Here is a 27,404-nt window from a genome sequence, read left to right as displayed (position 1 = left end):
ATATGGGGCATGCCTCAGTCTCTTTATCTGTAAAGTGGGCATGGTGTCAGTAACTAGCTTCATAAGGTTGTGAAGACGAAATGAGTTCTGGCAGGTACACTATTTAGAATGGTACTGGGCACATGGGAAAGTGTTAGCTATCATGTAATTTATTAAAGTCCCTGAAACAGCCCTGTTACATGCCCCCAGCCCTCTCCACCCCATCCCCAACCTGACCAGTTGAGAATCTTCAGGCTAAGTTAGAAGGAGGTCTCTGACTCAGTGAATTCATTGGTGAATTCAGCAAATTTTTGTCTTTAGGTGCTGGCATGAGAAGGCTGAGCAGTATTGGCATGGTCTGTGTGCTATGGAGCTTATGTTCTCATGGGGAAGACACAGACAAATCAATCATAAAACAACACCCAGCCTTCTCAACACCCACAGCCAAAAACAAATAACGTGAATGGTGCAAGTTATTTGAGTTTCCATAGGCTGATCCCAAGATCTACAGCCACATCCATGGCCCCCTTATTTAATGAATATTTATGGACCGCCACTAAGTGTTTAAAATCCCCCATGTCGTATGGTGCTGTGTGAGGAGTCACCATTCCTTTTTGGTGCCTCGGGTTCCTAAAGTCTGTCCTTACAGCTGAACTTTCTAACTCCTGATGCTCAAGGAGGAAAAAGCGGCTGGGTTTGCTTCAGATGACTGCTGCTCCCCGAGACACGTCATCCACCAGGCTCACGTCCCTCTAGGTTGTCTTTGTCTGGCTATGCAGCAATTATTTTAGCCTCTAGTGAGTTCCTGTTGGATCATCATGGACCGCAGAGCTCACACAGGTTCTAAGAGACAAATCTGGTTGAAAGATCTACAGGACCATGGCTGGGAGCATAGATGTTACCGGGGGCTGCCTGTCAGGCTGATGTGTTAACTGTCCTCTTTGGTTTCATGATTTACTTGAGAACTCTGGAGTCCTGGCTACTGCAGAGGGGTCTGCAGGCCCTCACTGATGCCCTAACCCAGCTCATTTTCAGGGGTCAAAGCCAGCCTCTGCCAGCAGTGTGCAGCTGTGGTCCGGGTGTCCAACTTCCTTAGCCTGGCAGCTTACCCCATTCCTATTATAGATACTCTACAGTTGGAGGAAAACACCAACTAGTTGTCAGGAATGCAGAGGAAAGCCACAATGATGCCGAAGGGATTGGAAATGGAGCTAATGGTGAGTTCTGAGGAAGAGCCCAGAGGAGGAAAACCAAGCTGAGAAAAGGCCCATTAATCATCATTGAGCACAGAACACATTATCATGTGGAGGAGAATAGTGACTAACTGCTGTCTAGCCTCGCTGAAGAAAGGGTTTCAACTGTATCATGAGAGATTTTGGTTAGACCCAGCCAAGTCAGAGAGCAGACTACTGCATTTTACTGACTCTGAGACTCCATCCGCCCGAGGATGCACCATTATTTTGTGAACCATCAAGAAAAACAAAGACAAGCATACTGCCCCATACTATATGCCTTGTTTATCCTCTCCCGTTCTCCATGACCATCTATCTCCTAGGGGCCGAAAGAGTCCCCCTCTGCATCTTGTCCGTCTCCAGGGCCCTGCTGTGAGTTTTTTGCCTGTGCTTTCTCTGTGGGAGCGTGATCAAGTGCGAGGGCTGCTTCCCACCCACCACCTCGCTGGTGGCAGTTGTAACATCGCAGGATGAATCTCATTTCTGAGATGCTAGCGTAGGGGCAGGGTGGTAGTTCGTGCATCTTTGCATCAACAGAATACTGTACTTACTCTTCTCTACATGCCTGGAGTGAGAGCAACACTGCAGCTACTGGGCAGTAAAGAGCACTGGGGCCAGTAGAGCGGCCAGAGCCCGGCTGGGTTGGCCCTATGCCCCCTGTTACCAGGGCTGAGGAGTGAGCCAGCTATTTCTTTTGGTGGTTCTAACAGCAACTACGCCATCTTTTTTTTTTTTTTTTTTAATGCTGTTAGAAACTCTCCAGTACCATTCAGCCTGGCACTCCAATAAAAAGGGCGAGGACCTTCCTTGTGCTCTGAGGGTTAAATAACACAGAGCAGCTGTGAGTGGAGGGACAGGTGGCCTGAGCTTATGGCAGAGGGGCTGTTTGTCTTCATTAATGTCATCTACAGAGAAGCGTCACCTTAGACATGAGGTGGCCCTTAGGTCACCCAGATGGCTCTCTCCAGCAGCCTGCGGGGATCAGCTTGGCCTAGTTTCCAAAACTTTAATGAACTCCCTGGCAGGAAGAACCGCTGTAATGTCTCCCTGTGGTCCCTGCTGCTTTAAGAGTGTCTGTTCTTTGTCTGAGATGGTGGTTCTCAACTGGGGGCTATTTTCCCCTCAGGAGGCACTGGGCAGTGTCTGGAGTCATTACTGGTTGTCATAGCTGGGTGGGGGTGTGGCTGGCATCTCATGGGTGGAGGCCAAGGGTGCTGCTCAGTAGGTATCTTGTCATGCATGGGCCCTGCTCCAATAAAGAATGATCCCGGACAAAGTGTCAGCAGTGCCGAGGTTGAGAAATGCTGATGAACAAAGCAACCACTGAGTCCAAGATGTTGTTCTGGACCGTTGCATTCTCTTTTCTGAGATTTGGAGAGGAGAAGGAAGAGAGGAAATGAAATGCTCTCTAGGCAGAATGCACCACAGCCTTCTTGCAGTGCGTTGCTGTAATTGCTAATAAAAAGCTATAATCCACTAGGCAATGCTGGATGGTTTTCCTGATCTTAGAACACTAAAGGAAATAGCACAAGCACAGACTCAGACTGCTGAAGGAACAGATTTTATCCCCAAACCCTGTTCTCACACTTGATTCTATACAGGAACAGCCCCGGATCTGGTTAAAATGCAGGTGCTGGTTCATCGGCTTGGGGAGAGGCCTGAGATTTTGCATCTCTCCTGGGCTTACCATCTGGGGGATTCTGGGGGGTGTTCGTGCCTTGACCTGTGGGATTCCCAAGCCTGTGGAGGGACTGGGGTTACAGCTCCTACTAGCCACTTAAATGTGGATAGGTAATGGGAAAACTCTTTGCAAAGCTCTGTGCACTAATGGTCAGCTTTTTTTCACATGCGTGATGGGATGTAGAATGACCAGCTCATCCTGGGTTTCCCAGAACTGTTCCAATTGAAACCTAAAGTCATGTGTCCAGGAAACTCCTCAGTCTTTTGAAGCCAGGGTGACTGATCACTCTGTGAGCCCTGCCATATCTCCTGGGAAAAGGCATGGTTGGACCTTTCAATCTTCCTTTGATGTGGAAGGCCGAGTCCCTCCTTTGAGGAAGGCTCTGAGGAGTTGATTGAGTTGGAGACTGAAAGAGGGCCTTTTATTTTGTTATTTTGTTTCTCTCTTATTCTGGGAATAGAAGCAGATATGAAGTCAGGAAACCTCACTGCCTAATATTGGGACACATTTTCTGTAATCAGATGGATTGCCTTTCTCATCCTTTAGCTGTGACTTATATTCTTCAGCAAAAGATCCCTCAGCCTCCCATCCCTGCTCCCCTCTGACCCCAGATTCTTCCCTGCCCTTTGAGCAGGCCAGGCCTCTACTCCGAAACCTTCAGTATTTCCTCACCCACGTAGTTCTCGATGTTTCTGCCCCGAAGGGAAGACTTTCTGTAGTTGGTAGACAAAATGTGTGAGATGTTTCCACACTTTTAAGTAGCTTGTGTTGACCATGGGTGATAAATACACATGAATCTTTTCTTTATAAGGCTCAAGATTTTATACAATAAAGGGACGTGTGCTAGATGTGAGGTCTGTGTTGATATGGATTTGCAGATGAATCAAGGTAGAACTAGTAAGCACATTGTCTAAGCACTTTCCAATATGGCTTGACCCATGTCCATGCGGTTGGCCAAACATTCCTGGTTAATCCCTGCCCCTGGGCCTCAGTTTAAACTGGACTCCTGATCAAGAATGCCTTTTCCTTTCCTCTGCACCCTCCCATCCTCTTCACTCCTCCAGCCTTAATGCTCTTACATTCATTCTGAGCAGCCCTGGTTTCCAACCGAGTGGTCACCCATCTGGGCCAACAAGGGTTCAAAGATGGGGAAGGCACTCGGAGAGAAGGGACTGAATAAGCACTTTAGGGGAGGCCATCTTAGGGTGAGCTCCTCCCAAGACCTAGTTACCTCAAGTCTCATTAGCCTCCTGGGGCAGGAGCTGCACTTAATTCTTTGGTCAATTTTTGCATTTTGGGTTTGTGTGTGTGTGTGTGTGTGTGTGTGTGTGTGTGTGTGTGTGAGATCAAGTTCTAGAAGTCTTGTCTGGGAGTGTGCCCTGTAAGAATTGAGTCTCAGAAATATGTATGTCCCTGCTCATTTATTTGAAAAATATTCACTAAGTGTCTTCTCTGGTCACCAGCGGGAAAGCACACATTCACTCTAATTGCCTTTCGGTTGAAAAACCTAGTTGCTTTATGGGCTGGAACAGCAATGGACACAGGTTGGGAGCCATTCACATAGTTAACTGTTTTTGCATGGATATATTTACATTATTATTTCCCTGGTTTCTCAAGGCCAAGGACTGCATGTCTCCCTTATTCGTTACCCCCTGTAGCTGTGATTCCCAGCTTCCCAGCGTGGACTTGCTGGGCTTTGGAGGGACTGTCCGGTATTGTGTTAATCAATTATTACTATTTCCAAGAGCTGAATGAGGCAAAGGCAGATTAACACCCAATTTCCCCACTTTGGGCTGGAGTCTCTCAGTTCTGTAGCCCCGGCATCTCACAGATGGAAGCTCTGATTGGTAGTTACACAAGTGTGCCTTTGGTAAATGAAAAATGGGGAAATGAATTGATTCTTGCTTAACATAGTTTGTTTGAAAAAAATATTTCAAACTATTTTTGGGGGGTGAGGTTAGAGAAATAATAATAGGTGGCTTACAGTTAGTACAGAGATGATTACTTATTAGATAATCTATGCTTCTGTTTTTTTTAAAAAAGATTTTATTTATTTATTTCTAGAGAGGGGAAAAGATGGAGAATGAGAAGAGGAGAAACATTAATTTGTAGTTGCCCCTCAAGCACCCACACTGGGCACTTGGCCCACAACCCAGGCATGTACCCTGAATGAGAATTGAACCTAAAACCCTTTGGTTCTCAGGCCGGCACTTAATCCGCTGAGCCATACCAGCCAGGAAGACGGTTGATGCTTCCTAAAATGAATACAAAGTAGATTTTGGTACTAACAAATCATAGTGCTCCCCTACTATGGCTGTAGAAGGTTCCAGAAGAACTAGGCATAGCCCTCTCAACCCCAGTAGCAGGCACGTCAGGAGACAACATTTTAAAGTCCAACTTCCATGCATCCCCCCCGATGACAGCTGGGCTGGGGTAAAAGGTCCTGTAGGAGGCCCCACTTTTTTGTAATTTTTTGGTTCTGGTGGGAGGAGAAAAGGAGCCTTAGACTTAAACACTGCCGTGAACTTGTGGCTCCCTGGGTGTCCCTGGGGAACATTTGAGATGGCCTGAGGAACGGGGTCTCTGGGAGGTGGTGGGAGCCCACATATCTGTGGGCTTCTCGGGGATCAGATGTTCTGTCCAAGCCAAAACCCCGCCAACCATCTGTCTGTGAAACTGGAAGGCACTGTGACAGGCTTGCCTGGTGGTGACAGGCAATCCCCAGGGGCTCCTGGAGGAGCGTTTGGGAGTGGCCAGAAGGGAGGGACCTTCCTCGGGCCTTTGGTTCTCATCACTCAGAGACCATCTACCTCGTTCTGCAGCTGCCCGTGGAAGAGCTAATGAGGTGAAGAAAATTCTAAGGACATGATTGATTAAAGCAAACCGTGGAAAATTTCAAAGGGACTTGGCTTTCTAAAGAGCTGGGTGTTTTGAACATCCAGGTGGCTTTGGATATAAGGACAGAGAGTCTCTTTTATTAATTGAGAGTTTTAGGCTGAGAACCAGGAATTTCACTACTGACTTAAGGTCTTATTGTTTAAGCTCAGTGAGCCTTGTTTTCTGTGTTCACCTTTTACACACCCCATTAACATGTTTTTAAATTGTGAAAGGGACATCACACTATAGAAAGGGGGAAAATACTCTCCACTCTCAACAACACCCGATGTCCCGATGACTTCAATTTGTATGAATTCCCTTTCATCTGTTACCTGCATTTTTACCATTGTAATGACAAATGCCATATCATTGTGTATATTGCTTTTCTTACAAAATATGGTATCATAAATATTTCCTACGCTGCTATGGTATTGTCATTTTGACTTGCTGCATTTATGTTCTGTAATTTGTTGAACTACCCTCTTGTGTAGCATTAGAGTGATCAATATATTTTCCCCTATATGTTAAATACTTCTATTAGGCATGTTCTTGGGAAATCATTCTGATGAGCCAACCCCATTAGCAGGAACAGAGGGCACCGTGCAATCTGGGGACTCCATCATTCCGTTAAATTGGATGAATGATTTTTTGAGTGCCTTTCCCGTGGGAGGCTGTCTGTGTCATTCTCTGGCAGGCCCCCACTGAGGGCTCCTGACCACGTGGAAAGGCTACAGAGCCTCGTCAATTATGATGACATTAGCTAAAAGGTCAGTGTGAATCTGTGCAGCCTCAGTGACATATTATTTGAAAATAGTTGTAGATTTGTCGTGAAACTCACTGTCGTGTTCACACTGCTTGTTTTCAGGATATGTCAGGATATGGGACAGGAACCTCGGTGGTCTGTTAGTAGGAACGCCTAGGAGGTACTTGAAACATTTACATTAGCGTTGGTGCGCTGACCCATTCCCTGGAGTCTTGCTTGCCATAATCATTTTCATGGTTGAGATGGAAACAGCTCTGACTGCGGATGACTGGGGACTCACAAATGTGTGAAATGTGGGAGAGAGGGGGCCAATGGGAGATGTGGGTGCTCCCCCGCTTGGGCACCACCGGCTTTGCCTCTAAGTGTGTGCGACCAGCTGTGAAGCCTTGGACCAGAAGCTTTGGGAGACTCTTCCCAGCAATCGATTTTATGGTGTAAGCAACAGTCACCTTTGGCCCTGTTTTAAGTTAAGGCTGCCTAACAGAATACCACAGAAAGAGTGACTTAAACAACAGAAATTCATTCTCTCCCAGTTCTGGAGGCCGGGAGTTGTCAGGGTTGGCTCCTTCTGAGGTCCACCAGGGAAGGATCCGCCCAGGCCTCTCTCCTTGGCTTGTAGGTGGCTGTCTTTTCCCTGTGTCTCTTCATATCACCTTCCTTCTATGTCCAGATTTCCTTTTTATTTAAGGGCACCAGTCATATTGGGTCAGAGCCAACCCTAACAACTTCACCTTCACTTGGCTGCTTCACTTGGTTACCAAAGACACTGTCTACAAAGAAGGTCACGTTCTGACATGTGAATTTTGTGGGGGACACAATTTAACCCATAAGCTGAATCTAACCCCTGGAAGCTGAATTAGGAAGCATGGATGCCTTTCTGATTGGTTGAGATAGTTCCCAGTAACACAGAGAGGTGGCTTCCTGCCTCCCTCTTTCTCAATTTCTCCCTTCCTTCTTTGCTTCCTTCCCTTCTTCCCCCCTCCCTCCTTCCTCTCTCTCTCTTTCTTAAATTAAGAATATGAAAGGACTCTTTAAATACAACAACAGAAAATGGTTTTCTGTCACAGTTCTGGAGGCCAGAAGTTTTGACATCCAAAATGAAGATGTCGGTAGGGCCACCCCCTCTCTGAAGGCTCTAGAGGAGAATCCTTCTCTGTCTCTTCCACCTTCTGGGGGCTCCAGACATTCCTCAACCTGTGGCCCCATCACTTCCAGCTCTGCCTCTGTCTTCACACGGCCTTCTGTTCTGTGTTCTGCTTTCTCCGCTTCTGTCTCTTATAAGCAGTGCACATGTCATAGGATTTAGAAACCATCTGGTTAATTCAGGGTGGCCTCATCTTGGGATCTTTAATCAGAGCCTTTTCCCAAATAAGGACACATTCCCAGGTGTCAAGGGTTAGGATTTGAACATATCTTTTGGGGGGCCGCGTCATTCAACGCACTGCGCAGAGCTTCTCAGATGACCTCACACAGCAGCCACACATTTCCAGCCCTGGTCCAATCCCCCAGCTCAGTCTGATGGGGTCTTGTCTGCTCCTCTTTTTGATCATAGATGGTTGAGGGACCACCTCCATACCTTCTTCCCTTCTGCTCTTGAGGGATATTCCCTCCCAACCATCCTGTCCTCTATGGGCTCCTGGGGAGAAGAATAAAGCTTTTTAGAATCCTGGCTGCCTCCCTAGTCCCTGGGTCCTCTTAGGACCCTTGCAAGCCCCTAAAGAACTCCTGCTTTTGTGAGATCTCACCCTATATTGCACCAAGCATATTAAAACACTCCCTCATTCCACATTAAGTCTTTTTTCCCCTCATAAAAATAATCAGGTTTCTACAACTTTGCTTTCGAAATTATTAGGCTCAAAGCTTATTTAATTTATGATTGGCTGTGACTTCTTTTTGGCTATTATGCATACTTATGAGTTCTCCTGAAGTGAGAAAAACTAAGCCTCAGATTGTTTTTTTCATGTAATTAAATTTTCATGAATACCAAAGTCAACAATTAACAAGGTTTTATATGCATTCAGTGAAACATTTATTAATTTATATTTCTATAATTTTTTTAGCCCAAGATTCAATATTTTAATTTTTTTTCAATGCTTAACCATTTCGTAGGCCCCTGGAAAACCTGGAGACCCCAGATACTGGTTCACTGGTTTCTGATTGCTGAGAGGGCCCTGCTTGGCTTCCTTGCTCCTTCCCACTAGAAACTGGAGGTTCTTCTTCCCAAATCTTAGGCTCTCCTAGCAGGGCGTCTGCTGCGTTCCTCCCTGGGCGGGTTACATCAGGACTTGGGGCTCTAGTCCCCGTCTCACCTATTCTTTCCCTCCATCCTGAACATCCTAGTTCTGAATTTCTCGGTGGACTTCTTTGCTGAATAACCACCCCTGGCCTTGTCTGGCCCTGCCACCCCATTCTCAGTGACAGAGCTGGCCTCACATGACCTGTAGAGTCCCCGAAGGCCCCTTACTCAGAAAGGCTCTACATGTGGTTTAATGCTCTGCTGTCTCCATCTTGGGATTCCTGAAAGTTTCATCTCTGAAGTAATGTTTTGTAAGCGAAGTTTGATGAGACAATGGAGTCTGTAGTGAGCACAGGAGACACGCAGAAGAAAAGATAAAACTTTATATTTTTGTATTTTCTTATTAAGAAATATTTTTATCTATTTATTTATTTATTAAGGAGAAGGGAAAGGAAGGAGAAAGAAAGATCAATGTGTGGTTGCCTCTTGTGTGACCCCTATTGGGGCCCTGGCCCAAAGCCCAGGCATGTACCCTGACTGGGAATCGAACCAGTGATACTTTGGTTTTTAGGTTGGCGCTCAATCCACTGAGCCACACCAGCCAGGGCTACTTTCGTATATTCAATGGCACTTTTTATCTGCCTTTTGAATAAGGGACCTCCCACCTTCATTTAACAGTAGGCCCAGCAAATTATGTAGCTGGTCCTGCCTATTAATGACAGTGAGCAAGGACCAAGGATGGGCCTGTCTTGGTGGTTCTTAGCATCATTGGAGAAAGGGGTCTGAAATGTGATGCTTCCAGGCAAAAGGGAGGGGATTGGTTTCCTATTGCTGCTATAACAAATGATCATGAATGTATCTTACATTTCCAGATGTTAGAAGTGCTAAAATCTTATATTTCCGGATGTCAGAAGTGTTAAAGTGCTAAAGTCAAGGCTGCATGTTTTTCTGGAAGTTCTAGGGGAAAATCTAAGTCCCTGCCTTTTCCAGCTTCTAGAAGCTGCCTGCATTCTTTGGTTTGTGGCTGCATTGCTCTGACCCATGTTCATGGTCATGTCTCTTTCTCTTATTCTGACGTTGCTGCCTCCCTCTTTTCCCTTTTGAGAGCCTTTGTGATTACAGTGGGCCTGCCCAGAGAATCCAGGGTAATCTTTCCATCTCAAGATCTTTAGTTGAACTGTACCACCAGAGACCCTTTGGCCATGTAAGGTACCTATTCACAGGTTTCAGGGATTAGGACATGGATATCTTCATGGGGGGCCATATTCTGGCCACTAGACAAAGCTATTTGTTTTCCAGCTTAAATCTTTAAACATCTACCCAGGGTACATCAGGTTTTGGGGGTTCTGAAGCTTATACAATTTTAACAGCCTTTCAAAAATTAGAATTTTAAAAAAGATTTTATTTATTTATTTATAGAGAGGGGGAAGGGAAGGAGAAAGAGAGAGCTAGAAATATCAATGTGTGGTTGCCTTTCACATGGCCTCCACTAGGGACCTGGCCTGCAACCGAGGCATGTGCCCTGACTGGGACTCAAACCAGAAACCCTTTGGTTTGCAGCCCGCACTCAATCCACTGAGTTATGCCAGCCAGGGCCAGAAATTTTGTTATTAAAGTAAATATTACTTTAGAATGAAAAAGAAATATCAAGATATTAGATTGAGGTCCTTGTCTTCTGAGGCCTCTTTTGGCAGTTACCAGCAATGATGACAAGCACCCTGGTCCCCTCCCCACCTAAAACACTCTCCGTTCCCAGCAGTCCCCTTGCAGGTGAGGCCCTGAATGGGCTGTATTGATTGGTCAACTGCCTGTCTAGCCACCAAAAGGGGAGGGTTATCTCCTGTTGATTTGTCCTCAGTGGCTGGAGCCAGCCTTGGAAGGGGTGGGTGTTTCCTGAGGAATGAGAGAAGGAAACAAAGAACTGAAAAATACACAATAGCTTTCATGATAAGCTTTTATTTATAATGCACAGCCAATGCAATGCTCAGTGTGTCAGACCGGAAGCATGGTGAGGGCACAAGCTGTGCCTGTCTTACTTAGTGGTGTGGATCCAGTGCCTCAACCATACCTGTCACATGGTATGGTATGCAGTACACGTTTGCAGAATGATTGAATGAATTGGCAGGTCATTCATGTGATCCATATAGCTGTGGAGGAACAGGCTTGGAGTAGAACTTATTCATTCAGCAATTCCTCTTCATGAACTTAGCGAAATGGCCTTTATAGAATTACTTATGAGATGCCAGAACACGTGTTTGAGGCACAGGTGGAAAATTCGGAAAACTGATTGATGCCGATTATCATCTCAGAGGCAGGCATGGTTTCAATTTAATTAGTGGTGGTTTTTTTCTAGCAATTCCAAATCTTATTAAGCTGGCACTTGAACAAGAGATTTGCATTTTAAATACCTGTTACAGTGCTAAAAACTTCTCTCCCAACACTAGATTTGTACAAAGTCAGTAGAACCTGTACCTTGGTGACCCAGCTTGCACTCAGTGGTTCACGTTCAGAATCAAACATTTAGACAAAGGTGAGAAGCCACCTGATTGCTGACTCAATGTCTCCCTCAAGCCCTCAAGGGCAGCTCTTCCCTGTACCAGGCTCAGAAAAGTGGCATCGGGTCGATCTTGGCTCCTTTGGATGGTGCTTAGCAATGTCTTCTTTTTTTTCTTTTCATATTTATTTTTTACAAAAAATTCAGAATGGATAAAAAAGAATCATCAAGGATACTGCTGTGTATGTGGGATCCTTCAGCTAGGAATGTCCTTTTCATCAGTTCATCAGTGACATCAGGGAGTAAATGTCAAGGGCAGCCAGATCTGTTCTATCTGTCGGGGAGTCACTGCCAAAGCCCTTCCACACATTTCCATTTTGCACACCATGTGATGTCATAGTGTCCAGATGATGTCATCAGAAACCTTAATAATTAAGACCCAAAGGGGTGGAGGAAGTTGAGCACCTGGGAGGTTCGACTGTGTAGATGTTGGTGCAATGACTGTGCTGGGATATAAAGATGGTCGGGCAGTCAGTTCTCTTCTTTCCTGCATTTTAGGGCGAATCAAATACCACCTGGTGCCTCAACTGAAGCTAGATGCTTCTTGAAGGCTATGTTAAATTTTAAAAAGTGATTTTTATAATTACTAAGAAGATTACTTTATGAGATTACAGTAGGGTCATTTAATCTTGGCACTATTGACATCTTGGACCAGATAATTCTTTGTCGTGTGGGTTGTCCTGGGCATTGTTGGGTTGTTAGCCGCATCTCTGGCCTCTACCTACTAGCACTGTCCTACTTGTCTATTGTCCCCTGTGGGACAAACTTGTCCTTGGCTGAGGGCTACTGGATGACTATCAAGTTGCAATTGAACTAGTTGGGACAATCTGATCCAATATACGAATATTGTTTTTCTTGTAACTGTCAGGAAGGCCTTCAATATGAACAGTGCAACCAACAAATAATATTTTTGGATCTGAGAGACTTACCTATTCAGTAACTGCTGAACATCTACTATGTGCCATGTGCTAGGGACACAATATGGGCAAAAGGCAGACAGAGTACTGCTGTCACAGAACTTGCAGTAGAAGGGGACTGAATAAATAAGAGTGTCAGATACCAAGAAGTGCCATGAAGAGAGTGAAGAAGGGCTTGGAAGGTCAATGCTAGAGTGAGTGTTCAAGGAAGGCCTCTGCTGAGATCCAAGTGACAAGAAGGATCTATCCAGTTGAAGTTTCTGGAGACAGATGCTCCAGGTAGAGGTTCTAGGATGTGTTCCAGAAGGAACAGCAAGTGCTAAGGCCCTGAGGAGGGAGTAAGCATGGTGTTCACACAGAAGGCAGACAAGCCTGGCTGACGCAGAGTAAGGAAGGGCTACAGTGATCCAGAGTGAGCACAGCCAGGCCACATAGGGCTTCATAGATGAAGGGAGGGAGCTTGAGTTCGAGGGCAATGGAGAGCTCTCCAAGGGTTTGCAGTAGCAGACCAATGTGATTGGACTTGTATCTTTAAAAAATTACTCTGGCTGTGGTATGAAGAATGGACTGTTTGGGGGATGCACAATGGGGAACCAGAAAAATTAATCAGGCATGATGAGGAGTCAGAACTGTTATTTTGGGCAAAGGTGGCAGCAGAGGGGATGGAGAGAAGTAGATGGATTCTGGCTATATGGGTGGGGGGGGTACTTAAAAAAAATCCCCGAAATGAAACAACAAACCCTTCTTTACATTTCAATAACACTCCTATAAACTGCCTATTGGTTTTACTTCTAGGATCCCATCAGCATATCTGAATGCCATTTTGGTGGGTGGGCAGTTTATCACCCACACTGTTGAACTGGCTGCCCCGGGCTCCCAGGCTTATCTCAGTGCTCCTGATGCCTCAGTGGTCAGACTTCAGGGATGGCAAAGAAATGAAAGGGTGGGGAGGCAAAGCCACGTGTGTTCATTGACTCTGCACACACCAGGGTCCAGCAGAGCACCTGACACAGAACAGAGCCTCACGAAACATCTCTTGAGTGAATGAATGAATGAGTGAATGAATGAGAGAGGGTTGAGGGCAACTAATCATTCAGGCTGCCATGATGGGTACTGGGCTGGGTGTTGGGTGCAGTTACAGTAACCTGAAGAGAATACTCATTATTATTCCCAGGCTCAGAATGGGGAAATGGAGGCTGGGGCAGGTTGAGGAATTTGTCCAAGAAAAGTCATGTGCTAAGCTGGGATTCCTTCTAGGCTGTTAGATTCCAAAGTCTGTACTCAATTAGTACATTACTTCCTAAGAGAAATGTCATCTGAGACAGGAAGGGAGAAAAGGAGGAAGGGGGAGAGAGAGAGAGAGAGAGAGGAAGGAGAAGGAGAAGGGAGAGAAGGAGAGTGAAAATGAGAGAGAACAAGAGGAGCAAAAATGAACTCACCTGGCTGGGATCACTTGTGCCCAGCTCCCATCTCTTCTCCATCTCTCCAGCACTTTCTAAGATGAAGCTGCTACCTCTTTGCTCACCCATTCCAATGCTCAGGGGGAGGTGATTCTTCTGGAAAGGGCCACTGTTCTGCTGCCCCAGGGTTCCTTCACTGATCGTCAAGATCAGTTAATTTTACGACCTTTCCATACTTGGGAGGCAGCCCTCCTGTCTGCGAAGCACCCTGCCACCCTTTAGTGAGCCAGTGCTCTGGTCTGATCTTGCACACTCTATCCCTCCAACCCTCTCCCAACTTATGGAGGCTGCAGGACAGTTTGCCCGGTAGGAGAGAACTAGGGATGGGCTGGCGGTGGGCTGGAGAGAAGAGCCAGTGCACTTAGCTTTAAGGAAACTACATTTTTTTTTTTTTTGGTCAACACTCTGGTGCTTCTTACAATAAGGGAATGTGAGAAAGACAGGCAGTTTGGGTTGGTGTGTATTTATGTGTGTGCTGGGGGTGGGGGGCATGGGGAAAGATGGTAAATGGTTTGATTTGTCTCTTGGGCATTGGGTACCCCACTTTAGGGACTGGTGTGGTTTAAGGAAAGTGAAAGGGTCTGCTGATCATGGTGTTGAGTCCCATGCTGTGAGCACTGAGCATCCCAATACCATCTCTGGAGTCAGCCGGGTTTGGTTTCCTACACTATTCTGTCAACCCGGGGTCACTAAAGAGCCTTCCTGAGCCTCAGTTTTCTTATCTGTAAAGTGGGATGTTGCCATCTGTTCATGCTGCTATAACAAGATCCCACAAACTGGGTAGCTTATATACAACAGAAACATTTCTTAGGGTACCCTAAGCTGACCAAGACAGCTGGTCTGGTGCTCTCCCTGGTTTGACAAGTGCCTGAGGGCAGAGACCACCCTACAGTGAGAATGCCTTCTTCCTGATGCAGTGCATGGATATGGAGCCACCCTCAGCATGAATGACCAGCTTCTGCTGGACAGAAAAGGCCTCCTCCTATAGGACCCTCTGGTCATGGCCGCGTGATGACGGGAGGTTTTTCTGTCCCCATTACTCTCTGATAGGATCATCAGATAAAATACAGGATGCCAAGTTAAATCTGAATTTCTGATAAACAACAAATATGAAAGAGGTTTAGTATAGTATGTCCCAAATATTGCACAGGACAACCTTACACTAAAAAATTACTTGTTTATTTAAAATGTAAATTTCACCAAATATCTTTTTAAATTTTTGGCTAAATCTAGCAATTGTACTCCCTGGTCTTTTTTCTTAAAATTTATTTTAAGATTTTATTTATTTTTGAGAGGGGGAGGGGAGAGAGAAAGAGAGGGAGAAATATCAATGTGTGGGTGCTTCTCCCATACCCCTCCACTGGGGACCTGGCCTGCAACCCAGGCATGTGCCCTGACCGGGAATGGAGCCTGCGACCCTTTGGTTCACAGACCGGTGCTCAATCCACTGAGCCACACCAGCCAGGGCTCTCTATGGTCTTTTTATAGAAGGCTCTGAGAGCAAAGTTCTTGAGCTGGAGCACTGATTCTCATAGTGATCCCAGCAACTCCTAGTTCAGAACAGAAAACCTCGGGCCAGACCCAGACTCCCAGAACCAGAACTTCTGATGGTGCTTGCCTTCTGTGTTTTGACATCGCTCCTGGTGACCTTGTCGGGAATTGTGGTTTGAGGGTCATTGACCTAGGGAATGGATGCTGATAGTGGGAGATCCCAGCCTCCCCCCACCCCAACTCCTCAGACCCTCTCAAACACCTTCTGATCTGCTCCCTCAGGGCGTGGGACTCTGCTGTGACATAAATGATATCAGGGATCTTACACAGTCTGTTTCCTCGGGTTTCTGTGGCTTCAGATAAGACTACCAAGGCTTATACATGCATAACATCCTTTCCGCCTGGCCCCATAGCTCTGGTCTACCCGCCCCATCTGTTCCTGAGCCTGCAGAGACTGTGAACCAGAGAATTTATCTTCCCTGCAGGATCTGCCAGTCACAGCAGGGAGGGGCGGGGCCTGGTGGGCGTAGGGACACGTGTGCGGGGAGGGAAGCAGGAAGTGACTTCGGGAGTGGAGCCGGCGCGCGAGCGGCAGCGGGGGCTGATGGAAGTGGAGTGGGGGCTTGAGAGGGCACCGTAGTGAGTCGGCTTTTCTCTCCTTCAGCATCTTCGGTTGGGCCAAAGGCCCGGGGTCCGGGGCCATCAGGGCCAGTGTGTGGGACTCGGAAGGGCAACACGGAATTCAGAAGGGAGTGTCTAGGGACTGGAGGGGGTCGAGGGGAAGCTGGGCGCATCGGCAGGTGGCTGAGGACGGAGAATAACACCCCCGGACCCACCTGCCCCCAGTCGCCTCTCCCAGGCAAGCTGGGGGGTGCGGTCCTGCCTTCCTTTGTCAGTGGTTCTCCAAGGTCCTCTTCATTCAGCGCTTCACGGAGGGCGTGTGGCGACATTGGAGCCCTGGGAGCAAGGTGGTTACAATTCCGGCCGCTCTCTGTCCCCTCCCCCCGGCCCTGGGGGTCAGCAGGACCTCTGGAACTTGACTTGGGATCTGGTTAAGATGCTACAGGCCTGAGATTGTGCATTTCCAACCAGAGCCAGGTCAGTCGGTCTGCGGACCACTTTGAGTAGCGAGCTGCTGGAGAACTTTTACACGTCCGTAGCAGCCCAAGCCCGAATCATTTTTCTGGGTTCCCTTAGTGGAGCCAGGGCCTGTATGTGCACTTGCCTTAAGTGCTGTTTCTGCCCTGCAGCTTCATCAACATCTTGCACCTGAGTCTTGGAAGCACAGCAACGGGCTTAAAAGGGAGAGAAAAGAAAGAAAACCTGGGTCAACCAGGAGCGCCTCAGGTGCTGCTGTAGTACAGTGCGCACCTGTGGGTGGTGGTGGCATCTTTGAAGTTGGGCTGAGCAGAGAACCTCCTCCCCCTTGCAATCTAATCAAGGTTTATGTATCAACATCCAGCTCACGAGGAAGTCTGGGCCCCACTGTGGAAGCTGCTTTTGAGGTGCAGGGGCTGCTGTGCCCTGTCCCTACAAGGCTACTGGAGAAAACTTATCTTGGGGCTCTATGTTTGCCTTGCCAATCCCTCACTGGACAGCAGAATCCCCTTCTAAGTTCTGGGTCTCGTCGAAGTTGTTCTAGTTTTAGAACAGGGCTTTCCACTTTAATGTGTGTAAGACTTGATAAAATGCAGATTCCGATTCAACAAGTCTAGGGTAGGGCCTGAGGTTCTGCATTTCTAACTAGCTCCCAAGAGGGACCGGCGCTGCTGATTCTCAGACCACCCCTCTTAAGGCAGCAAAGGGAAGAAACTTCCCCAAGAGGCGCTGGTCTTGCATGGCCAAGGATAAACGCTGCAACTGTTGGGATGGTGCCCTTGGTTTTCCCCATGTGCCCCTTTTATGTCCCAGGGTGTCAGCTGTAAATGCACAGGCTTGGAAGAGTGTGTTCCCTCCGACTAGCCCCCGCAAACACCCACAAGTTTCCAAAACCAAACCCACTTTGACTTTGGCCTTTTGGCAAATGCAAATGGTTTCTTCTTTTCTGTAGTTGGTAAAAGGCACATTCAATACTGCTTTTTCGTTTTGTTTTTTTTTTAATGACCTGCCTTGGGTGATAAATACAAAGAAGATGATAGCTCTGTGCCTTTCTTTGTAAACGCTGTTTGAAATTTTATCCACAGGCAGCTAGACATAGAAAGGTGGTTGTCATGATCCAGATGTCTAGTTTTAAAAACAAACACAAACCACTCTTTTTAAGGTGACTTAACAGGATGACTATGTAAAAGGGGGTGTTTTTTAAATAAAATTTTAAAAGATTTTATTTATTTTTAGAGAAAGGGGAAGGGAGGCAGAAAAAGAGGGACAAAAACATTAATGTGTGATTGCCTCTCATGTTCCCCCTACCAGGGACCTGGCCCCCAACCTAGGCATATACTCTGAACTGGGCATCGAACCTGCGACCCTTTGGTTTCCAGAGCAGTGCTCAATCCACTGAGCTACACCAGCCAGGGCTGATTTTTTTTTTTTATTTGGTGCAGTCAGCATCCTGAGTTCCATTTAGTTTATGGAGACACAGTCTGAATCCATAGATGCCATCCGTCCTAGAGGTTTCCTGGCACCAGGGTCAAGCCAGGGTTCACCCAGGCTCACCTGGGCTTATCTGGGTTTACCTGGACCCACAGCCTTACTAGGTTTGAATCTTGAGCCCCAGGGCCTGAGAGCCTCTGACAGCCTCTGTCACAGTTTCCTTCCAGGGTCAACAGAGCCAGCGTTTCTTGCCCAGGGTTGCTGGCTCCTCACAGAGCTCTGGGGCCTGGCAGGGCTAAGCCCAATGGGGCTGTGTCCAGCCCTGTGGGTGCTGGACGACCAGTGAGGAGCTGAATGAGCTCTTTGAGATGAGGAGGCCCTTGGCCCCAATGTTTGTGTACCAGAACACAGGGCTTTTCAACAAATGGGTTTCTCTGCCCTGTAATTTTCCACAGCAAGAGTCTAACTCCCTATCATTTTAGACCTAGGATTTAAAACATGCTCAAGTGTAGAGGAAGCTCTCTGAGCAAAAATGAGGGAATGAGCCTTCCAGTATGTTCCTTGGTGGGCAGTGGTGTAACTTCAGCTTTAGTGGTTGGCTGGGGGCATTTTACTTTTAGTTCTGTTTCTTGTTCTCGCTGAGTGTCCTATCGAGGTAAGCTGTCCAAGGTGCCACAAATAATTGAGTTTTGGCGGCCAGAAGCCCTATGTACTGGTGTGCCAAATGTGAAAAAGCATAATTCCTGTTCTTAAGCAGCTAATGATGTAAAAGTTGAAGGAGGCAAGCCCTCACAAAGAAGGGACCAAAGATGTGCACATGTGCAGTGACAGGTGTGGTGAGGGATTGGAAAAGCATGGAATTGAAGTTGGCATATGTTGGCATTAGGTAGGCAACAGAGGATGCTCTGGATCAGGTGACTGGAGGCGGGGAAGGAAGGCATTCTGGAAGGGAACTGTGTGAAGAAGGACTTGGAGCAGGACCGTGTGGGGCTTGTCCCAGGTGCCATCAATAATTCGGTTGAGTTGGTGCCCACTTAGGCCATAGTGGTAATGGGGACACAGGCTTGAATTGTTGCTGGGCTAGTTGAAGTTCAGTTAATGGAGTATGCCCTTGGCAGACCACGGGAGCCACCACAGGAGCTTTCATGGGGAGCTATTGTAGGTTGGATCAGGACTTAGCTGGATGAGTTTCATGGGGAACCTGAGCTGGTCACCAGTATTTGGAGAAGATGGACAATGATTGGCAGGGGCAGGAGATGTAGGTGAAAGGTGAAAGGCTGCAATCAGACCCTCCCTTCCTCCAGGCTTAATAGTTCACATTCTTTGAGCTTCTCTTTGGAACTATTTCCCGATGTTTTAACCTCTTTCATGGTATCTTCTCCCCTGGTGTCTCTCTAGGTGTCCCCATGTCTCTCCTTCCAGAATTAGATGATTTCACTGAGGGGCAGCATGGTGGACAGGTGCATAGACCAACCCAGACAGAGGCCAGCTCAGGTAGAAGGGGTTAGGACGCCTTAGAACATCGGCGTGTCACCGGAGGGGACCGCTGGCACTAACCGTCTCTTGTTCCTCTGCACACAGCCGTATCCAGCATGCTCCAAGGCTACAGCACTGTGTTCCAGGCCTTGCTGGGGACCTTCTTCACCTGGGGAATGACGGCAGCTGGGGCGGCTCTCGTGTTCGTGTTCTCTAGTGGACAGGTGAGTGAGTTGTCTTGATTTGGTTCTGGGAGTTCGTGGGGACTCTCTTAGCAGGCTCTGGAACATCTCCACTCTTCCCAGCAGGGTGGCAGAGTCTTGAATGCCACTGGCCACACTTCCAGGTTGTGGGTGAGGATTGTCCTCTGTCCTCTCATTTGCTCCCCTTCTCCCTACCAGGTCTGGAGAGCAGGTGTCTGTAGCCCCCATACTGCTTTCTCTCCCCTCCCTATTCCGAGGGAGCAGGGGGTAGGAAACCCAGTGATTCAGCCTCCTGGAGCCCCTGCCCGATTTCCATCTTCCATCCAGTCTCTTCAGGGCCTGGTGCAGGTGGTGATGCGCATGGCTGAAGAAGAACAGTAGGTTTGGGTTGTACTGTTCTTCCCTGTGGCCTTGAGTTAGCTGGGATGGTGGAGAGACCTGGGGGAAAGGAGGGGTGTCTGTTCCCTCTCTCTTACTCCAAATCCAGGGCTCTTCATTCCCTCCCCCAACCCCTTTTGGATAAATACACTCGGATCCAGCACCCACCCACCCACCCACCCCACCCTCACCCACCTTACTCACCCCTGCACGCCATGCACCACCGTGTCTCCCATACGCCCACATCTGTCCCTCCTCCTATCCTAATCCCTCCTACACAGTCCACACATACTGTCACACTCCCACCCACACCCCACGCTCCCCCCAACACATATTCCACATACATCAACCCTCTCCTCCTGGGCCTGAGTTCCTTATGCTTCTTCATTCCTTGATTCCCTCCATCCCCAGGCCTAGAGTGGTCCATGGGTAACTTGGTGAATGCAGCCTTAGAAATTATAGGAGTGCTAAGCGAGTAAGTGATTTAAGATCTAGTCAAACACGCTGGGAGGCGTACCTGGAAACTAAAACATGTCTAGGAAGTTGGCAAGCGAGTCACTGCTGTGTTGGAGACCGGTAGAGCAGGTATCAATGTCAGCGATAAGATCAGACCTCCCCTGCTGCACTCTCCTCCCTCCTGAGTGGGTGTTTGGAGGCCATCAGAGGCTTGGAACTCAAGACACACAACCCCGAACCCAGGTTACTGTCCATTGTAGTGAAGACATTCGATACCCAGCCCCTGAGTGAGAGACACCCAGGAGCCGGAGGAGAGGGCTCCAGATTCCCTGACCCCCTCCTTTTTCATGACAGCCACACCAGGTTTCCCGGGATCCTGTTCTGGTGCCCTTCAGGGGCCGAGCAGCCCATGTTTTCTCCTTTACCAGATTCTTTTGCTTTGAGAAGGAAAGGTCTGAGTCGCACTAGCTGGGGTCTAGCTGGCCGTTGAGAGTTGAATTAAATGCCGTGCTGTGTTGAGTAGAACCTCATAGCCCTGTGTGGCCCTGGCCAGTGCTGTGGGTTCCTCAGAAGTGGGGATCCATCCCAGAGGGGCCTCCTTCCCCTTGGGGCTGGGCAGGTACCCACTCAGGTCAGGAAGAGGAATTGCTAAGACCTTTCCCTCTGTGGAGGCATATAGGGGGTCCCCAAGATCACCTACATAGCTGATTCATTAGGAGGACCCACAGGACTCAGCGTGTAGTTGTCCCCCTACCTAAGATCTATTACAGTAAAAGGACACATAACAAGGGCAGCAAGGGAAAGACAGGCGGAGTCTGGAGAAATGTGTGCACAGGCTTCTGATGCCCCGGCCCTCCTGTGGGCCTTCCCCAGCACTGTGGTGATGTGTCTGCACAGTGGCGCCCATTAGAGACAGGTTTTTATGGGCACCAGCTGCTGCTGCCGTTCACATTGCAGACTCACAGAGGGAAAGCAGGTGTCCCGTGTAAATTGCAGTGTTTATAGAACAGGCGCAGTGACCCATCCTTATCGGTTAGGGAAAGGAGGGAGCAGTTGCAGTTCCTGGTTCCCAGAAGGCAGCCCGAGACCAGCCTTGAAAGCAGGACCTTCCAAAGAGAGTAGGCTCAGGTGGGCTGTGTTAACCCTTCCTGCACAGGAGGTGTGAGTGGGCCGGGGAGACGAAGGCCACAGTAGGTGTGAGTCCACAGGTGTGCTCCATCCCCCAGCTGTTTTCACCCAGCTGAAACTGGGGCTACAGGGAGGGTCATTTGAGACAGGAGACACTTAGACGTCTGTCCTCTATTATCAGCACTGGGGTAGCTTTACTCAGAATTGGTTTTCCTGACCTAAGAATCATATTTTAATTCTAGGAAACTTGTAAAATATGGAAAAGCTTAAAGAAATAATTACAAAAATTTCTAATCTACTCAGAAAGGAAAAATCATTTGTTCAAATTTGTTCAGTTGCATTTGAATATGCATAAGTATATACATGTCTATTTTCTTTATATAATAGGGCTCAAATTGCATGTAATGTTTTATAATCAGCTTTTCTCAGTTGATACCATAAGCATCTCCATACCCCTAAGTGGTTTTTTGATTGCTCTGGTTATTTTGGTTACATGGATTACATAAATGGCTAGATAGTACCCCTTCATAAAGTTGTGCTGAAATTTATTTATCTGCCCCCCAACTGCTGGACAATTAGGTTATGTCCTTTTTTCTTTTAGAGAGTGTTACAATGAACACAAATCTTTGAGCACATATCTGTTTAGTTCCTTGAAATAAATGTCTAAAAGTAGAATAACAGATTTATTGACCTTAGAAAAAAGTATAGTGTTTCTTCTTTGGAGATCCAGATGAATGCCAATAGGATGGTTTTATCCGACTTCTTTATTATTATCTGTCCGGCTTGATTAAATTAACCAGTTAGATTGACGGGGCTTTTGTCATGGCGTGCCTAGAGAAGAATGTCATTTGTATGGCTCACTGGGGTCAAAGCCTTCCCTCCAGCCCATAGTCACTCAGAGGGAGGAAGAGGCTGCTGTGGCTGGAGGTGACCGACTTGGTGGTTCCATCTCCCCAGACCTCAGCAGGAGTCTCACGGATCAGCTGACTGATGCCTCAACGTGCCCGTAATGTGTTCACGTGGTTATAGATGACATCCCTAATTTAGGCCACTTCTTTAAAAAACTTTTGACTGAAAGATAAGCTGCATGTAGAAAAAGCACATTTTATAAGTGTGCAGCCTGATAGTTTTTCACAAATGCCCCCGAAAATACAGTGGTACCCAGATCAAGCACTAGAACAGTTACCAGCGCCTGCCGCCCGCCCTCTACCCGCAGTCCTTTTAGGTTCTCGTTTAGTCACGACCCACACCCCAACCACCAATGAAAGGCAGTCCCTCTCCTGGTCTCTGACAGTGGAGAGTAGTTTTCTCTGTTTTTATACATTGTAAATGGAGTAATCATATAGTGTGAGCTCTTTGGTGTCTGGCTGATTTCACCCTATTTATTTTGCAATTTACTGGATGCCCCTGCCTGACTGTGAGCTCCATTCATATATATTTTGTGTGTGTTCTCCTTGCCATATGGTATTCTGCTGTATGAATATATCCTAATTGATGTGTCTACATGGGTAGTTTCTGGTTTTTTGGCGCTCACAAACAGCGCTGCTAAGAGCATTCCTGTACATGTGTTTTTGGGGACTTTGTGCCTGTGTTGGGGTTAGGTAATTACTCAGGAGTGGCACTGCTGGGTCATAGGCTGTGCCTGTGGTCACTGCCAGTGGCTGTGCCAGCTTGCACCCCCACCAGCAGCGTGGGAGGGTTTTGGTTGGTCTGCATGCTCCTTGCCAGCACTTGTCAATTTCCATCTTTTAGGCCAGCTACTTACTAAAGGTCGTAGTCATAATTCACAGAGAGAGTAAGAGGCAGCACGTGGGCCAATGCAAACTGTGTACTACACTGAAAGAAGACTCTGATTGACTGTGGGATGGATGGAAGTTTAAAAAATTTTGTTCCCCTGATTTTTTTGGTCCATTTTATAAAGGCTTGGATCCAGGCTTCCCGGCAAGTTTGGAAACTCAGGCATGGTCCACTCTATTCACGTGGCCCTCTTTGGGGTAATGGTTTCCTCTCGTTCTGGAAAATATCCCTTAGAAACTGAAACATCCTGTTTTCATTTTCAGAGGCGGATCTTAGATGGAAGTCTTGGCTTTGCTGCAGGGGTAAGTAGCATGTTATAGGGGGAATAAATTGAGACATGTTTACTCTGACATTTCCCTGCTGCACGGTATTTCCAGTCTCTCTCTCCGTGTGACCAGGATGCATCTCTGATGCGCAGGTGCTAAGGCCTCCCCCTGATCACTGACCCTGTGTATTTCCAGTGTATTCAGTGCCCCTGCCTCTCTTTAGACAGTGAAAGAGGCTCCTTGGGCAGCTGCCTGAGGACTTGTAAAATAAGATAAATATTTAGGAAGGGCATACCACGGGGCTTTGCTGGGACTAGTTAAACTTCTCTTTCTCTCTTCCTCTTCCCTCATAGAGCACCTTTTATTACAGACATTTTCAAACATGTAAAAAAAGTGTAGAGAATTCTGTGATGCACCCCAGGTACTGCCACTCAGCTTCAATCAGTATTGATCTTTTGTTAATCTCATTTCATCTGTCTTCCCCGACTTTCTTGGGAAGTTGGAATAGTTTGTAAAAGCAGATCCCAGATATGTAATTGCATCTGTAAATTCAGTGCACATCCCTGTTGACCTGAATGACCTGTTCTTTTTTAAGCACAATCACCCTGACACTATCTGTAATCCCATACCCAGTCTACATTCACATCTCCATTTTTTTTAAAGGGTGTCTTCTAAAATGGTTATGTTAAGCCCTGGCTGGTGTGGCTCAGTGGATTGAGTGCTAGCCTGAGAACCAACGTATCACTGGTTTGATTCCCAGTCAGGACACATGCCTGGTTGTGGGCCAGGTCCACATCCCTCCCTTCCCCTCTGTCTAAAAAATAAATAAAGTCTTTAAAATGGTTTTGTTAGAATTGAGATTCAAACAGGGGTTTCATATTGAATTTGATTGTTACATCTTTTGAATCTTTTTTATTCTCTAACAGTCCCATTTTTTCCCCATGGTGGTAATTTGTTAAGAAAAACTACACCCACTGTCTATTGAATGTCCCACATTCGGAATTTGGCTGATTGCTTCCTTGGCACAGCGGTACAACTTGTCCCTCTGTCCGCCACATCTCCTGCAAGCTCAGCGTGGGACCGAGAGGCTTGTTTAATTCGGATGCCATTTCCTGGGTATGAGCATGTCACAGTGGTTCCGTGTATTCCGTTGGTGTGAGTCACTTCAGAAGGTGTGCAGTGAGTTTTCCCTTTTGGCCAGATCAGGATTTAGTTCCTTTCTCCTGTTTTGATAGTCGTGATCTGCAAAAACTAGTCTGGGGGTGCGACCTCCCGGAAGTCCTCTAAGTCGGCAGCTGTCGGACTGGTCTCTGCGTTTGCGAGCACGTGGAGGTGCGCCAGGTGTTACACAGGTGCACCGAGAGGGTTCACAGAGTCAGTTCCCAGGTACACAGCTCCCAGGTCTGCTCTGTTTCCCAAAGCTGTTCTGCCTCAGGCACCCTGACAACTGGTTTTCCTTTCCCAGGTTTCCTCACACAGTGACCCACTCCCATTTCACAAAAGAAAGACACATTCTTGCCTTTTGTCCTGCCCTGGGGAGCACAGTCTCCACGCATAAACAGGGACCCCTGGCATGTTTGTGTTGGTGTAGGTGTGGAGAAAGTGCAGGCCGCTTATTGCCGATCACTGGGCACGAGTCCTGGAGCAGTCCGGATGCTGCCCTGTCCTTTGATGTGAATCTAATCAAATTGTGAACAGAGAGATCCTTAAACGTAATTTTTTGTGATGGAGCACAGTGGGACTTTGGGCCTGTCACTTGGAAAGAGTTCAAAGAACAAAATGATAATGCTATAACAAACTATCCACTTTTTCCCATGTTCTTTTTTTTTTCTTTTTTTAAAATATATTTTATTGATTACGCCATTACAGTTGTCCCATTTCCCCCCCTTCATTCCTCTCCACCCTGCACACCCCTTCCCCACCATTCCCCCCCTTTACTTCATGTCCATGTGTCATAAGTTCTTTAGATTCTGTATTTCCCATACTATTCTTGCCCTCCCCCCTGTCTATTTTCTCCCCACCGTCTATGCTACTTATTCTCTGTACCTTCTCTCCCACTCCCCTGTTGCTAACCCTCCATGTGATCTCCATTTCTATGGTTCCGCTCCTGATTTATCTGTCCTCTTAGTTTGCTTTTGTTTTAGGTGTGGTTATTAATTAATAACTGTGAGTTTGCTGTCCTTTCACTGTTCGTATTTTTTATCTTCTTTTTCTTAGATAAGCCCCTTTAACATTTCATATAATAAGGGCTTGGTGATGATAAACTCCTTGAACTTGATCTTATCTGAGAAGCACTTTATCTGTCCTTCTATTCTAAATGAGAGCTTTGCTGGATAGAGCAATCTTGGATGTAGGTTTTTGAATTTCATGACTTGGAATACTTCTTTCTAGCCCCTTCTTGCTGTAAGGTCTCTTTTGAGAAATCCGCTGACAATCTGATGGGAACTCCTTTGTAGGTGACTGTCCCCTTATTTCTTGCTGCTTCTCGGATTCTCTGCTTCATTTTAATCTTGGCTAATGTAATTATGATGTGTCTTGGTGTGTTCTTCCTTGGGTCCAACTTCTTTGGGACTCTGAGCTTCCTGGACTTCCTGGAGGTATATTTCCTTTGCCAGATTGGGGGAGTTCTCCTTTATTATTTATTCAGAAAAGTTTTCCACTTGTTGGTCTTCCTCTTCCCTTTCTGGTACCCCTATAATTTGGATGTTGGAACGTTTAAAGATGTCCTGGAGGTTCCTAATCCTCTCCTCGTTTTTTTTTTGCATTATTGTTTCTTCATTGTTTTGTGTTTGGTCATTTTTTTCTTTCTTCTGGTCCACTCGATTGACTTTAGTTCCAGTTTCCTTCCCATCACCATTGGTTCCCAGTGCATTTTACTTCATTTCACTTAGTGAAGTCTTCATTTTTTCATCTAATCTGTGACTAAAATCAACCAGTTCTGTGAGCATCCTGATCACCAGTGTTTTGAACTGTGCATGTGGTAGGTTGGCTATCTCTTGGTCGCTTAGAAGTATTGGCTCTGGGGCTTTGAGCTGTTCTTCTTCTTGAGCCATAATGTTTTGGTCTGTTCATGCCTGTTCCGTATGAGGGGCGGAGCCTTGGGTGTTCACCAGGGTGGGGCGACCCAGTCACTGGGTTGTGACCCTGTATGTGGGGGCGGGGTCAGAGAGGGGCAATGGCGTTTTTTTCTGCTCTCTCTTGGATTTTGCTCCCCTCTGCCGCTTTCCACAAGCAAATTGGGCCCTTCCGGTGCTGGTTCCCAGAGTTGTGGGCTTGTGTACCCTCCTGAACCCTGTGGGTCTCTCCAACGAACTCTCTGTGAGCCTGGGAGCCTCTCCTGGCACCTCGACCCCTGAAAATTTTTCCAATTCGTGCTTTTAGGTTTTATTTCTTGGCGCTGGGGCCCTGGGTTGTGTGGTCTGTCTTACTGCTTGCTCCTTTGCCTGGTTTATCTGTGCGTGACTGTGTGACCGTGGTCAGCCAGCTGCCTTGTGCCCTTACTGGGTCTGCCCGTTGCTACCCCATGCTGGGGATCTGTCAACTGTGGCCTGCGTGCCTGGGTTGGTCTGGCCACTTTTTCCTGTGCAACCCCACTCTGCCAGCTGCTGACTCCACCCCTCTTACCAGTCTGGCTGAATGGTTTGTTGTTGTCAGGCTTCTGTACAGTTTAATTTTCTCTCTGTTTTGGTTGCGTTCTGGTTTTTAAATATTAGTTGTTCATAAACTTAGTTGTGTAAGGAGGTACAGTGTTTCCACCTATGCCTCCATCTTGGCTGGACCCCATCTGTTAAAAGAAAATAAAACAAAAAAAAAATTAATTGATGCCTAACTCTGTCTCTTTCTACCCATGACCACTTAATATTTATTCATGGATATATGAGTGAATTGAAAAAAAAACACCAAGAAAAAAAGCCCCTCATCCTTGAAAATTTGCATTTCCAAGAGTATTTTACTTTTTAATGTTCATGTGTTATAACTTTG

The 27,404-nt window shown here is 47.0% G+C and overlaps 1 protein-coding gene across 4 annotated transcripts in view; it reads left to right on the top strand.

Moving 5' to 3' along the window:
• SLC39A11 (solute carrier family 39 member 11) overlaps positions 1-27,404 on the top strand; it is a 337,009-nt gene that overhangs the window by 57,193 nt on the left and 252,412 nt on the right. For 3 of the 4 annotated variants that reach the window (XM_037128090.2, XM_037128089.2, XM_037128087.2), the window contains exons 1-3: positions 15,740-15,829; positions 19,301-19,419; positions 23,421-23,459. In XM_037128090.2, the coding sequence (XP_036983985.1) occupies positions 19,312-19,419; positions 23,421-23,459 (147 nt within the window). In that variant the 5' untranslated portion in view covers positions 15,740-15,829; positions 19,301-19,311. Of the gene's footprint in view, positions 1-15,739; positions 15,830-19,300; positions 19,420-23,420; positions 23,460-27,404 lie in introns of those variants that run through there. The other variant, XM_037128088.2, reaches the window with a different exon arrangement.

Source organism: Artibeus jamaicensis, unplaced genomic scaffold, assembly GCF_021234435.1.
Source record: "Artibeus jamaicensis isolate MK-2021 breed Jamaican fruit bat unplaced genomic scaffold, CSHL_Jam_final contig_1998, whole genome shotgun sequence".
In the NCBI taxonomy this organism is placed as follows: Eukaryota; Metazoa; Chordata; class Mammalia; order Chiroptera; family Phyllostomidae; genus Artibeus; species Artibeus jamaicensis.
Note: the sequence above shows the minus strand (reverse complement) of the source record. Positions and strands in the feature narration are given on the sequence as shown.